Source organism: Rhinolophus hipposideros (genome assembly GCF_964194185.1).
Source record: "Rhinolophus hipposideros genome assembly, chromosome: 1".
Lineage (NCBI taxonomy): Eukaryota > Metazoa > Chordata > Mammalia > Chiroptera > Rhinolophidae > Rhinolophus > Rhinolophus hipposideros.
The window spans coordinates 31,748,281-31,763,893 of record NC_138047.1 but is presented as its reverse complement, the minus strand read 5'-3'; the positions used below and the strand labels follow the sequence as shown (position 1 = coordinate 31,763,893).

Genomic DNA, 15,613 nt, shown 5'->3' with positions numbered 1-15,613 from the left:
TGTCACTGTATAAAACAAATTTCATCATATCTATTTTAAGAAATTGGATTTATTGCATAAAAATATTTTTATGTTTTTTTAAAAAATGAATCTCCACAGCTTCTAAAGTAGGTAGTAAATTGTAAGTGCTGAATTCTTATTTTGGTATAGTCTTAATTTCATCTAGTGAGACTCTCATGCAGTTCATTACTTTGGAATACAAGTATACATCGTCAGTTGTTATGTCAATGTCATATATGTTTCATATATCGCAGTGTGCTCAGGTGATTTCCTCAGAATATTCTCATTTGTATATAGGCCCATTACTCTCATAACTCTCAGTATTTTTGTTCACCCACAAGGTTGATTAATTTCAAAATTGTTCAGAACACAACACAAGACTGACAAAACAAAATCGGACTACACAGATGGATAAACCAAATGGGGCTATTTAGGATGAGACAAAAGTTAAAAAAAAAAAAAATCATGTTCTCTGAGGCATAGCATGAGGTTACAGTTGGTTGGAAAAAAATCAATAATGAATAAGAACACAGGCTTTGGTAACAATGAAAATGGCTGTATTTTAAAGATATTCTAACAAAACATGGCTAAGGAGTAAGCACAATACATACATACAGTATCAATAGTTAATGTAATACTAGGTAAAATACAAGATTAGAAATTAACAGCACATCTTAGAGAAACCATGATGAACATACTTAATGGTGACAGTGATATATAAAACATTTATTTAAACAGAAAGATCTATTAGAAACAGATGTTGTGTGTGTGTGGTTCATTTCAATTACAACTTAAATTGGTTTATTTATCAGGCCATTTTTTACTAAACTTTGTTTTCATGGGATGCAAATTGTGTGGGTTTTGTTTGTTTTGCTTTTCCCTAGGATTATAAGAGGTGCTATTAGTCTACAGGTTACTTCTCTAGGTAATTGTCATTGTGTTTGACAGAGAATTGTCTTGATGAAGTAAATATGTTTTTCTTCTTTCTCTTTATTCTCTTGGTTAGTAAATAAGACAAAATGTGCCTGTCCCCCTTTCTTTTTTCAGTCATATAACATCTGTGGATCTCAGATTTCTCATAATACCTCTTTAAAAAAAAAAAGGAAAATGGACCAGGTGATTGGTTTTCCTGGGTTTCCTTAATATGTATAACTATTGCTTAATGAGATTCTGATATGGATGTTGATCATCATTAATATAGCTCTTTCTGGTTGGAAAAAATAAAGATGGAATCAACTTAGCACGAGGAAAATGGAGACAGGAAGGCTCATAGAGGGTGAAGTGTTAAACATGTCCAGACAGAGCTCACAAGAAATAGAAATAGGATGTAGAAAGTCTTCGTGAACTTGGTAGCTCATTCTCTAACAATGTCAAGCTCCATCTATGGCTATTTTCTGTTACGTTCTCCATTTTCTTTCTTTCTCTACAGGTTATCTTCCTCTTTTTATTCCTACTCTCTCTCTCGCAACCTCATAATAGCAGTGCAGTCTTAGTTCTATGTCATGACCTTTGCACTTGGTCCCACATCTCCTGTCTCAGATATTTTATCCAACACAAATTTCTGAGATCACACTCTCATTGGTCCATCTCATCTTTCTGAACCAGAAACAGATTTACATCCTGCCTGAGGACCGGCTGCTCTTAACTCAGATATCTACTCTCCATTTTCTAGGAGGGAGGGAAGCAAGATCATGTGATATAGAATTTAGCCTTGCTGAATCAGCAGGGGCTGCAGGCAGGGAAGTCGTAAGCAATGATGCACAGCTCTACTACAATCAGCCTTTGGGGAAATTAGCCTTAGCTTTGGCGAGAGCAGGTCTCACATTCAACTAAACTGACATAAATGTTTTATAGGACAGAGGGATTTGTATTTGGGACCCTTTAGAATGTATATTCAGATTCATGAAAAACAAAATACAAATGTGTACGAGAGCCCTGGTTCTTTAAAAATATATATATATATATATATATATATATATATATATATATATATATATATATATATATATATACTGCTTTGAGAACAGTGAAAAGGAGGGATTGCTCATATGATCCTTCTGAGTAGATACAATATTACAAGATGTTAAAGCAATATTTTGTCTCTTCACTCACAAATTAGTCTGAAATGTGCTGATCGTGGAGGCAGCTAATAAAGGACTCGGTTTTCCAGCCCACTATGAAGTCTTAGAGTTCATTCTCGTAAAATGCATACCTCAATCTATTTGCCTAAAACACATCTCTTGTTCACTATTCTGATGCTAGATACTTAATGGATTTTTTATCAAATGATTTCTTAAGGTAAAGTTGCAAATTACAAACCATCTAATGCTACCATTCATAAAGTTTTGAGGACTACGTTAAAATCTCAGGGTAAACATGTTAACATACATATTTTTTCATCATAAACAATGACAAAAGATTCTGACTTTTTTTCTGATACTGAAAAGGAAGAGATTTTCTCTAAAGCAGGGTTTCTTAACCGTGGCACTATTGATAGTTTGAGCCAGACAGTTCTGTGCTTTGGGAGCTGTACTGTTCAGTGCACTGTGTGGGGAGTATCCCTGGCTTTCTCATATAGATGCCAGTAACACACACCATTACTCCCAGGTGAAACAACCAAAAGGGTCTCCAGACATTGCTAAATGTCCTCTGTGGGGCAAAAACCCTGAGTTTAAAACCACTATCTAAAACAAATGCTATCTTTATTCTTCAAAAGAATGACTTTCATTTATTATAAATATGTTCTTATTCCTTTAAACATTTTTAATTTAAAAAGTATGTCCTTTTGGAGTTCAATTTGCTATTGTCTCTCTTGCTTTTCCTCAATGAATCAAATGCTGTCATGCTTGAATTAGCCTGACCAATTTCATTAGCAATCTCACACTCGTTAATCCCGTTAATTTGCCTCAGTGTCAAAGAATTCCCTATGGCCTATAGTTTCTAAATAGGTTGCACTTCTTATCAAGGAATACCTTGCACGCTTGAGAAAGCTGGTTGAACTCTTGTAAATATACTTGGAAGAAATATGATTGTAGTGTTTTGGGCCACAATAGTAATACCTTTGATTTCTTTTTAAAATGTTTTTCATCCTCCCTGAAGTGCTTGCACTTTGGAGTAATGAAGAATTAATAGAAAATCTGTTGTATAGTAGAACAAAATACAACAGTTGTAAGCCCTTTATTACCATCTAAAAATAGGATATAACAAAATGATGTCATAGGCTTTATTACTATGTTTAGTTCACGTTTATATTAAGGTGCAAATCGAATAATTTATTTACAAAACAGTAATAGTCTCTCAGACATGTACATCATAAATTTTCATACCAATTTGGCCTACCTTACAAGGTTTTGAGAACAAAATGTGATCATAGATATAGAGAGCTATGAAAGCCACAGAGCCCAAAGCACTCTCCAGGAGAGGCTCTTGTCTTGCTCGTGGTAGAATGTGGATAGTACAAAAAGGCGAGATTGCTGTGTTTTAGGTCTTTTCATAACGTTCATCATTCTCACCACAATTTTCATTATCTTCAAAAAGTTGTTATTAATGTTATCAACCTCTTATGTCTATATTTCCATTTATCATAGAATCAGATCCTAGATTAGAACAATAACCCTAGAAATGCATAAAAAAAAAGTTCTGAAGGGTACTTGTCCCACATCACTCCCAAATGTAACATGCTAGCGTACATAAATTTTCACTGAATTATTTCTTATTGCAAATAGGGTGAGATAATGCTTTAATTTAGAACCATGATGTGAGTTTTAGTGAATATTTATTGAAATCAGCGAGCATTTTTAGATTTCTGTGTAAAGCAAAGATCTTACTACATGTGTATAGTTTTTTCTCTACAAGAAACAAAAGTTTCCAGAAAGAGAAAGAAAAAATCTACAATCTACACACACACACACACACACACGCACACACAAAATCTATGCAAAGATGATTCATGCTTACATTATTTTCTCCTTTTCACTCTCTATTGTTTATCACAAACTCATATTTTAATTATAGCATTTATTATTAGAGTATTATTTTGCCATCATAATCCTTTACACTTCACAATAATAAGTTTTTCCTCATCATACATTAAAACTTGTTTGAGGAGAATGTGGAATAAGGATTTCACCCCATGGTCTCATTGTGAGAAAATCCTCCATTATTCTGGAAGTTAATGGATATTCAGTGTAAGTATTGAAAGATGTATTCTTTTGCTGATTGTACTGATCCCAATGGCAAAATTTACAGTAACATGTCTTTGGCTAGTTATTAATTTTCTTACGTTGGCTGAATTACAAACCAGAACCCAACACCAAAACTTACAACTGATCACAGACAATTGCTTATTTTCATGGTCAAAGAGGTCCTTCTGCTGACTAGTTCTTTCCTGAACATCTCTTTTACAAAAAACGCTTGTGAAAATGAATATGTATACTCCAAGTAATTCGGAAGTATGATGCAACTCTTTAAATAGCAATGAACAATTTTGAAGATAATATGTTTGTTTAACACGCTACAGTTTCTAAAGTACCTTCACCATCATTTTCCCAAGTAGCACTCACAATAAGCCCGTAAAATGCTATTATTTTCATTTTAGAAATGAGGCATCTGAGATACAAGGGGTTAAGTTAGTTGCTCATGGTTAGGTAGCTCTATGTGTAGAGGATCTTGGAATCAAGGTTATTATGGAATCTAAAGGCCAGAGTCTCTCCAATTTATTTTCCTTCACAAAAGTATGAGATTAAGACTTGAAGAGGATGCGCGTGACAATGGTAGCAACTGAGAGTTGTATATAACCCTGTGACCTCCTTTTTTTGTTGTTGTTAAAGGAAGGTAAGGTTTTAGACCTTCAAAAGGAACATGGCATGATTAATAGCAAAGAACAAATGTCCTTGTCACTGAACAAGAAAGAATGGCTTTGAATTATTGCAAGACAGTCTCTGAGTAAACAACGTAAGAATTCTTGAATATAGCGGTTAAAGGACACTGAAACTCATTATGCAGAATAAACATGCTGTGTTACCTTTTAGGATTTTTCATAAATGCATAGATATCCATAAAGGGATCTAGATAAAGTACAGTTTGCCCACATGTAAGGCACGATCTGGGTCAATGTTTCTCTACTAGTGGGATGTGCAGTACGTCCACTATGTACAATGGCAGTGCACAGGCAGTGTGCAGGAATTATGCAGTGTTTTCTTGCCTGCTGCTAAAGTATTCACAGAGTTACTATGGACAGATAAATATCCTTTAAAAGAAAAAGTGTGCCTTCCTTTTTAATTATATGGGGACCCACATCTTAAAGACTTTATGATTTCATTGCTACCATTTACTTTTAATGGACAGTTACACTAAGTATTAATAGAATTTTAAAAAAACAACTAAAGCACTCATAATAATTCTTCTATAAGATTGATCCATTTATTGAGCCCACATCTTTCTATCTCTCACTGCCAGGGCAAACATGGGCAGAAAGAAAAGTGCAAAGGGATGTCCTTAGTGTAACCTTTTACAGGAAGTAAGGAAACAAACTCAAGTACAAACCGAACTCTGACCTCAAACCAATTCCTGAAACACAGCACAAAATGAGGTAAAAGGAATTGATGAACAGTTTCATCACCGAAGTCAGTTCTCAGGCCAAGTAAATATTTCCATCCAAATGTGAAACTACCATTCAGGACTGATAGATAAGTTGTTGTTTACTAGAAAAATTCAGATAATGATAATTGATAACCTTTATAAGTCAAATAGTCAAATAAGTCAAATTCATTCAAAAGACATTTGCAGTTTGTAAAATACCCTCTCCATTTTTAGTTATTATTTAGCAATTATTTCCTCCAAAATATATAGTACTGTAAATACAATATCCAGTGGTTGATTTTTGCGAATATGGATTTCTTGATATAATTTCTTTTTATGACCTTCCCCAAGATATCAACACTTTAACTTCAAACATTAAAATTCGATTAAACGGATTTGCCCTATATGAGTGGAAATGCTTGTTCATGCATTCAATTATTGTTTTAGTACTTGTAACTTATTAGTTGCCCTATACTTGGAGGTGCAAATTTCAATATATTCAAATGTAATCTCTTAGGGGAAAGCAAGATGGTGGGTCTCCGGGCATCCATAGTACCACATGCTATCACATTCTTAACAAAAGGCCTCAGATGATGATAATGATGATAGTAAAATTCTTCTTTTGTTTTCCTTTGTTTCACAGGATTATACACTTACCATGTATTTCCAGCAGTCTTGGAAAGACAAAAGGCTTTCTTATTCTGGAATTCCTCTGAACCTCACGCTAGACAACAGGGTAGCTGACCAACTCTGGGTACCTGACACCTACTTTCTGAATGACAAGAAATCCTTTGTGCATGGGGTTACAGTGAAAAATCGAATGATCCGGCTGCATCCTGATGGAACAGTTCTCTATGGACTCCGGTAAGTGTCCATAGAGACACTTTGCGTTGCGTGTTTTACTGTTGTTTTTGTTGTTGTTATGTTTTGGTTTTCCTTTTGGAAATGGGCAAAGGTGAGAGAAGCAAGTAGGAGGATGTATAGATGCTTTCATCTGTACAATGAAATTAAATGAAAGTCCAGCAAATCTCTTTTGGAACCATTTCATCTAAATCTAGGCAACTTTATCCATCAAAGGTAAGTGAATTATTTGCCCTGACCTTCAAATAATAAACAGTAATAAGAAAGTGTGTCTTTGCCAGACAGATTTCACATCTAGGTTATTGTAGAAGTTATATATTTTTTAACCAATTGCTTGGGTATCTCAGAGACACCCAGGCTGAACCAAAATGGGTTCTAGGTATTCAGTATAACTAGTTAATTATGAAAGGGAATTGGGAAACAATGTTTTGAAGAAGCAGGAAAATATTTTTGGTGACTTTGAGAAGATCCACAGTATTTTTATTCCCTCAAATCTATATTTTAGCTTTTATATTTAGATATATGATTGATATTGAATTAATTTTTGTGAGGTAGGGGTGAGGGTTCAACTTTTTCTATATGGCTATCCAGTTCCAGCACTGCTTATTGAAAAGAGTTTTCTTGTCCCATTGGATTGTTTTGATGCCTTTGACAGAATAAGTGGAGGTCTATTTCCAGGCTCTATTCTGTCCCATTGTTTTATTTGTCCATCTTTAGGCAGCATCACAATATTTTAATTGCTATAACTATATGCTAACTCATGAAGTCAAGTATTGTAAGAAAGTCCTACAACTTTGTACTTATTGTTTAAGATTGCTTTGGATACTCTAGGTCATTGTATCTATCTATAACTTTTAGCATCAGCTTGTCAATTTCTTCCCAAAAAAGGTTGCTGAGATTATAATTGAGATTGCATCTATAGATCAGTTTGGGGAGAACTGACATTTTAAAATTATCAAGTCTTCTAATCCATGAACATGCTATATCTACATTTAGTTTGGTTATCTTTAATTTATATTGGCAATGTTATGCACCAGAATGGGTTTTATTTTACTTCTTTATTTTGTTAAGAATTAAGTATAAAAGAGGTATCAGACACATATAGAGGTCTATTATTAACTCTCATGTAGTTAAGGGTATATTCTTAGGTTATAATTGTAGGCCACAATTCAAATCAGCTTTCAGTTTTACGAAAGAAATATCTGAACTGGACATATTATTTTAAGATATGTAGAATGGTGGTTCTCTAATCTTTGTTGTTACCTTTTATGATTCCTTTGGGAAGCTGATAAAAGCTATACATCCACAAATTAATATAGCCCCCAAATTTCCTACTGTTTTAGAGTATTCGTAATCCCCTTAATATCCTTCCTTATATCATCAACTCCAAGCTAAACCTCCAGTTAAGAGTCAAAATCCTTCAGTTAATTTCTGTGCATTTACCAATACCCCAAAACAATACATAAGTGGAACAAAACATATCTGTGGTAAAACTTTTGAACTTAACCTAGTGGTTGGTTATCTTTAATCTTATTGCTGGATTCTCTTTTCAGACTTTGCTCCCTTCTTTTATTAAATCTTATGTTCTTTCCCTGTTTGCTCCTTTTCCTTTCAATTTTCTCTTGAAGCACCAGTCTTCTCATAGCTTTGGTTTCCTCCACTTTCTCAACACCCATTAACTACTCATTCTCTAAAACCATGGCTCCCACACATTTAGGTTACTTTCCGAAAACAGCTCTTTCAAAAATTACCAACTCCAGTGCTGGGTCTCAATCTCTACTCTCATCTTCTCTCAATGATTTAAGAGTGATGACTGAACTCGTCTTCGGGATTTCCAAGACAAAGTACCATTGTTTCAATAATTCTTGTTCTTCTGTCTTTTTGCTATTCAATCACTGGTCTCTCTTTTGCCCCTAATTATGAACTAGAGAAATTTCTCTCAAGGTTTGGCCAACTCATTGAATCTAACAGTTTAAACATCTAAAATCCCAAACCATTGAGTTCAGGAAAATATTTGTAATTGCTTACTAAGCATCTGTATCGATCTCCAGGACATTTCAAACTTAAGCATATCCCAAATATTGTATGGATCATATTTATACTAAAAACAAACCAACAAACAAAAACTATTTGCTGTTTATCTGAATTTCAAATTTAATTGAGCATGCTGTATTTTATCTGGCAACTGTATGGCCCTACTGAAATGCCCTCCCTTCTCTATCCTGAAAAATATTTCTTCCCACTCCACTACTTTCTCCCAACTTACTCTTTTTTCTTAAAGGTCTCTCTCAAATTCCATTTTCTCCATGAGGATTTTTACAATCTTCTTAACCAGATAAAAACTCTCTCTCATTTGACACCTTACTTCACTTTAATCTCATAAAAGCCCATGAGATTTGGTAACTGTTTTATTATATCTTTCTGCATCTTAGAGTTATTCTTCTGTGATGCACACAGATTGTATATTTGTTGAAAATGTGAATTGTTTCCTTAACCTTTGTATCTCCTTTCTCAAACAAAATAAGTGTTTGAAAAATTGAAATGAAATTTTGTAGGTGGTCACCTGACTCATGATAGTTGTCAGCTGCAACATTTCCTTTATCTAAATGATGGCTTTTACCCAAAGAGCAATCATCACTATTAATAACCAGATGTGTTCTGCCTCTTGTCCAAACATGATCCAGCTGGCTGCAAACACTGATTCTTTCCAAGGCTTAGCCCTGTGGGTGTTAAAAGTCTGTTTATCTTTCCGTGAAAATGGCAGGCATGGAATGACGTGATTCTGGGAAGACATTTAGTGGCATATTTAACCTCCTTATGTTGACCTTCTTTTGCCTTTCCTCTTAACCCTTGTCTTTGCTTGTCTTTCGAAGTTCCATAATGCTTCTTTCCTGCATCTCCTATCAAAGGCGAGTCCAGAGCCAGGTGGTTTTGAGGGTCTATGTGAGAATGGGGAGTGAAAAGACTTCCAGCCCAATTCTGGCTCTACCAGTACTCAATAGGTGTCTTATAGAGTGCATATGTGGAAATGTGTGCACACACTGTAAGCATATACAGAGGAAGATGTACATCATTTTAACTAATACTAATTGCCATTATATCATGGAACTTAACCAATACCCAGGTATATAAGTAATTGAAACCATATAATACATCAGACACTATGCTAAGTGCTCTACCTATATTGTCATATTTAATCATTACCACAACACTATGAACTGTGTACTATTATTATGCTAATTTTACAGATACCAACACTAGGAGATCTAAAGTAAATTTACCTATCTTATAATTTATTATTTACTTTTTAAAACAGGTCCAAACTCATACACATTACAATTGACTGACAAAGTACCTGAAATCTTTTACTCTAAATATTCCCTATTACTTTGTTACCCCTCTGGTAATTTTTTTTCCAATCATGTTATTTTTTGAGATTACATCTCCTTGTTATAAACGTGTTTCTCTATGCCTCATATCTGAGGCTTGATAAGATTTAAATTAGTCATTACATTATGCTGTGACAAGACTGCTTTATAAGTCATATTGCATACTTCTATCATGAGACACAAATTTCTGGCTGTTTCTTTTTGTGATGTGAAAATTGATGAGCAGATTTAGGTAACGACAACCTGATCTATCCATTATAATAATCCCATTAATTTATATGTAACTGTATTAGTTTGCTAAGGCACTGTAACCAAGTATCACAAAATGAGTGACTTAAGCAACAGAAATTGATTGTCTCACAGTTCTGGAGTTTACAAAGTTGATTTCTTTTGAGGGCTGTGAGGAAAGGATGTTTTCCAGGCCTCTTTCCTTGGCCTGTAGATAACCGACTTCTCCCTGTGTCTCTTCACATTCTCTTCCTTCTGTGTGTATCTCTGTGTCCCCTTTTTATAACAGCACCAGTCATATTGCACTAAGACCTACCCCAATCATGTCACTTTAACTTGATTACCACTGTAAAACCCTATCTCCAAATAAAGTCACTTTCTGAGGTACTGGAAGTTTGAACTTCATCATATGAATTTAAAGGGATACAATTCAGCCCCTAACAGTAACAATTTTATCAGCCTCTTTATAATCATTGCCTAACCCTATTTAGAGTTTGTAAAATGGTGATATTCTATCATTCCTTCCTTATTTATTAACTAGATTATTCTCTAAAGAAGAACTCTCCCTCATCAATTATTTGGTGATTCTGAGGTAGAGTTGGTGTAGTGAAGGCAGGAACAATGCTTGATTGTTTCCCTTTATTTAGTAGTTTTCAATATAACAAGTTGTTTCCCTAGAAGTTCCCAAATATGAACACTAGGTTTCGCATTTTGTTGTTTGTGTGTTTGTTTACCATTATGAAGTCATGGGTTATGCCAGGTATGTCTGTTTCAATCCACTGCAGCTATTGTTATTTTTGGTGCTCACTTTGTCTTATCTTTGGCTATGACAGCCAAGTTCTTTCAACATGACTTCAGTAGTAACTGATAATTTCCTTGTCTTCTAATACATCAACTTGTGCATACTCTATCACAGAAATGCAGAGAATACATCATGAGATAATGCTGATATTTCTAATTCAAATTTAGAATAACAGGGCTTTTATTCAACTTTTTTGATTGAATATTTTCCTTCTTTTCCATTGAAAATATTGATTCCTGATGTATTAATATGATTATTTACTTTATCCTATTAAGTATGTATAATATATTACGAGGTCTAACAATTAAGTTTGTGAAAGGGTAGTGATGTTGCTAACCTTTTTTGATATCAGAGGGACTATTCATTATAAATTTGTACCAACTGGACAAATAGTTAACCAAGTTTACTATTTGGAAGTGCTGAAAAGGCTGTGTGGAAAAGTTAGAATTTGTACCAACTGGACAAACAGTTAACCAAGTTTACTATTTGGAAGTGCTGAAAAGGCTGTGTGGAAAAGTTAGACAACCTGAACTTTTCTCCAACAATTCATGGCTCTTGCATCACGACAACGCACCAGCTCACACGGCACTGTCTGTGAGGGAGTTTTTAGTCAGTAAACAAATAACTGTATTGGAACACCCTCCCTATTCACCTGATCTGGCCCCCAATGACTTCTTTCTTTACCGGAAGGCAAAGGAAATAGTGAAAGGAAGACATTTTAATGACATTCAGGACATCAAGGATAATACAACAACAGCTCTGATGGCCATTCCAGAAAAAGAGTTCCAAAATTGCTGTGAAGTGTGGACTAGGCGCTGGCATCAGTGCACAGCTTCCCAAGGGGAGTACTTCGAAGATGACCATAGTGATATTCAGCAATGAGATACGTAGCACTTTTTCTAGGATGAGTTTGCCAACTTAATTGTCTGACATATAAAATATCTATAATAGTTATTTAAATAAAACCAATATTACTATTACTAGTGATATAATTACTAAAAACAGATTAAGATTTTTTTGCAGTGTTTCTTATCTCTAAGATATATCCCTTACAGACACTGAGTAAATTACTATGTTTTAAGTTACATTTTAAGTTTCAGTTTAAGAGTACTCCATTACTGTATGGTTAAGCTATTACTTTATTTTGCTTTTGGTTTGGATTTTTTAATTTTATTGTATTTAATAATTATATAAAGCATTTACAGATGTTTTAAACTATAAACTATAAAACAAAAGAATCTTACTTTGTTGTTCTAACCCTCTCCCATTCCCTTCCTCCCTCCAAGGTAAGCATTTTCATTTGCTTTGCGATTTTCCTTCCATTTTAACAAACATGTGTATATATTCCTACTTTTGCTAGAAGGTAGAATTGTATACCCACTTCTCTTTACTTTGTAAAGTGATTTTGCAAAGCCACCATAAATGTTGAAAGCAGGGTTTTAACCCAAGTCTTCTCATTTTAGTTTATACTATTAGCCCTTGCACAGAGCAGCTTATTACTGTCCTTTATAAGTATTTCTTTCCCTGCAGAGCATTTCTAGGAAAACAGTTGTCCATGTCTGATGCTTTCACTGCTCACCATTATAGAAATGAAAATAATTGTGGAGGGTACACAGTATAAATGGGAATAGCTCTGCCATATGTGTGAGATTTTAAAATTGTACACAACTTTGTCAGGTTCTCTAACATAGGCTCATGACTCCAAATTCCAAAGAGAATCTTCTAAGCTTCCAGTTTCAGCAATGTATCTAATGTTAACCAGAAAGCTGTGGCCTGATGGGGATGAGAACTCCCTGCCATATTTGCGTACCTAGTTCTAGTCCAAATCAATTTTTCGATGTTCATAACAGTGCCTGGCCATGGTTGTACGTGAGAATAAAATCAATGGCTACATTTATTGAATATAAAAGACAGAGAGACTTTTCCATTATTCCTTGGAGGATTATCTCATCTTCTCTTGGTCTTCATGATAAAGCAAAGTAAAAAGTAGACAATTATCTTGATAATACAGATCCATTTTTTAAAAACCCACCACTACAGATTTTATAAGTAGTTTTAGGGGTCCACAATGTTTCATATTAGCTCTCTGCCTTTATTGTATACCCTGAAAAAAATTATTTCTCTCTCCTTACAGAATTTCCCTGTGTAGAGGCAGTTACTGTTATATTCAAGAGTCCTGGTCAGATCACACAGGGCTTACTGTGAGATAGGTTGGGCAAAAATATCGTTGAGTCGATTACAAAGAATAAATACATGGGCTGGTGTAGTGTTTGCAGAGGAGGGTTGGCTGATATTGACAAATGCATCATGTTAAGAGAAAGAAACTTGCTACTTCAAATGCAACAGAGCAAAAAACAGGCCATGCATAAAGAATAGGTCGTTCACTTTATTAAAAAGAATGCCTGGAGACTTTACAATCCCCACCAAAGAGCACAATATTATTATTCCCCTCACTCAGCAGCTGACTTATGTCTTAGAGTTTCATCAGTGAAGTACAGATAGAACTATTTAAAATGTTCTCCAGTGAAAGAGCTGTATTTTTCCCTCTCAAAATTTTTATTTTCATTCATCTATTTATATTTGGAAAAGTTCATGATTAAATTATGTTTATTAGGATCTCCTGATTGGTAAATATGGTATTGCATTTAATTCAAATACTAAATGAGCAGTTAAGTAATCATGTAGTTACTATAGCTATTGTGTGGCGTTGTGATCTGTGGATTGTCAATGTGATTTAATTCATTAATTAAATTAATGTAGAAGATTAAGTAAAAACAGTGGCCAAAATTTATCTGAAAAAGAGCCACAGCTCTCAAATTCATAACCTTGATCAAGTCTCTTGTGGAATAACCAATGTTGAACTCTTAAGAAAGAAGAAAATAACAAGAGAAAAAAAATGAAAGAAGGAGGAAGGAGGGAAGGAAGGAAGAAAGGCAGGAAAGGCAAACCAAATATCTTAGAGATGTGTTACAAATTTTAGATCCTAGTTATAGTATTACAAACGACACCACTTCCAAGAAGATGTATTAGATTTTGACAACTATTTGTGAATTTTTAAAAGTAATCTCCAGGATCTTCTATTTATTCCATTAAATCATCATTTTCAACTTTGGTATTTTATACCACTTGCATAATATTTTTGCCACAACTGTATATCATCTAAAAATATTGAGTCATTTTTACTTAAATATGTGTGTGTTTGTGTGTGTGTGTGTTTAAGAAAAATATTATTAGTTCTGTATGTGGGAAGCCATTATTATTTTAAGAAAAAATAGAGATTAAAATACATCTAAACTAGAAATTTTATTAAAATTTAAAAATGCTTGCCCATGTTCTACTTAGTGATCTTCCCTTATTTATAGAATTAAGATAACAATGTTAGCTATCGCGTGGACTATTAACAAGATTAAATAAGTTAATAGCAGCAAAAGACTTAAAACATTGTCTGACACATCGTAAGGGCTGGATGAGCATTGACGTATCTTCTATAAAACGTGTAGTGTATGCATTACATATAGATAATAAACACATATTGACATAGTATGACAATTATGACTAATGACATAATAATGAACATTATTAAAATAGAGGTGTAAGTTTTCTTTACTAATCTTTTGAATCACCAAGTTAAAGCTAGTCTCTTTTTCAGTGTTATGTATCCCAGACTGCAAAATGGCCACCCCAGAAACCACCAGCCGCTATACTGCAATTCAACTTCTAATTTTGTATACCAGAGGGAAAGCCGGAGAGTGTTTCTCAAATCTAAAACTCCACTTTAGTTTGTCTATTACAGATAATAATACTAAGCCTGCTATGTCATTTCTTTTTATTAAGTATTATGACACTATAACTTTCCGGTGTGATGCCATTGATGTTACATGATGCTACAGGTCATGCCATATACCATCACCATGAAGGCAGCAGTAGTCTACTTTAGAACAGAATGTCACAAAGGACTTCTGGAAGGATATGTGCCATTAAAGTACAATCAAAACCATATTCTTTAAGATTAGATGTTTTAGAAAAATATTAACTTATTTTTTATATCAACCCAAGTATCATTGGCATTAATAGTATCTATTTTCAGTAAACTTAATATGGCTTTATTACATCTAAATGAAGTAAGGGAACAATGAGTACCATAATTTACTAGAATTAATGCCTCATCCTTCTGAGTGTCTTGACCCACAAAACACATTTTAGGGAAAACAATGTTTTCCTGCATAGCCCACTTTTTTTCCTTATTTGGAACAGTGAGTTCTGTTTACCCAAGTAAAGCCTGCTTTGTTCTTTTGGACATAGGCAGTTCTATTAAAGGAGCAGCTCTTTGTCCAGTGAATTAGTACTTGCTTCTCTATATCTTCCAGGAAAATTTTAGGTTTATCTTCCCTAAACCTTTCTTCTTTTTAATAAAGACAGGGATGGAGCTATTAGGGTCAAGCTAACCTGTAATGAAATGACATAAAGCAGAAGATGACAGGGCTGCCTAATCCATTTTTTTTCTAATTGCAAAATAGTGGCAAACACTTCATTAACAATAACAAATAATGTAAATAGGATTTTTATTTTTTATTAAATCCTCACACTCACTCCCAGGTTTCAAACTTCCACAAAGTTGCTTAAAGCAGAGTTCTTTGTTCTTCCTAAACATCAAAGTATTACTGAAGATGGCAAAATGTATTGCTCTAGAATCTAGATTATTAATTTCAATAACAAGTGCAATCCTGAAGATAAATAAGTGTCACTGAAGCAT

At 34.0% G+C, this 15,613-nt stretch overlaps 1 protein-coding gene across 1 annotated transcript in view; it reads left to right on the top strand.

Annotated features, from left to right (window-relative positions):
• Positions 1–15,613, top strand: part of GABRB1 (gamma-aminobutyric acid type A receptor subunit beta1) — a 376,209-nt gene that overhangs the window by 143,026 nt on the left and 217,570 nt on the right. Inside the window, exon 4 of the mRNA XM_081052728.1 lies at positions 6,224–6,444. Coding sequence (XP_080908854.1) covers positions 6,224–6,444 — 221 coding nt within the window. The remainder of the gene's footprint in view (positions 1–6,223; positions 6,445–15,613) is intronic.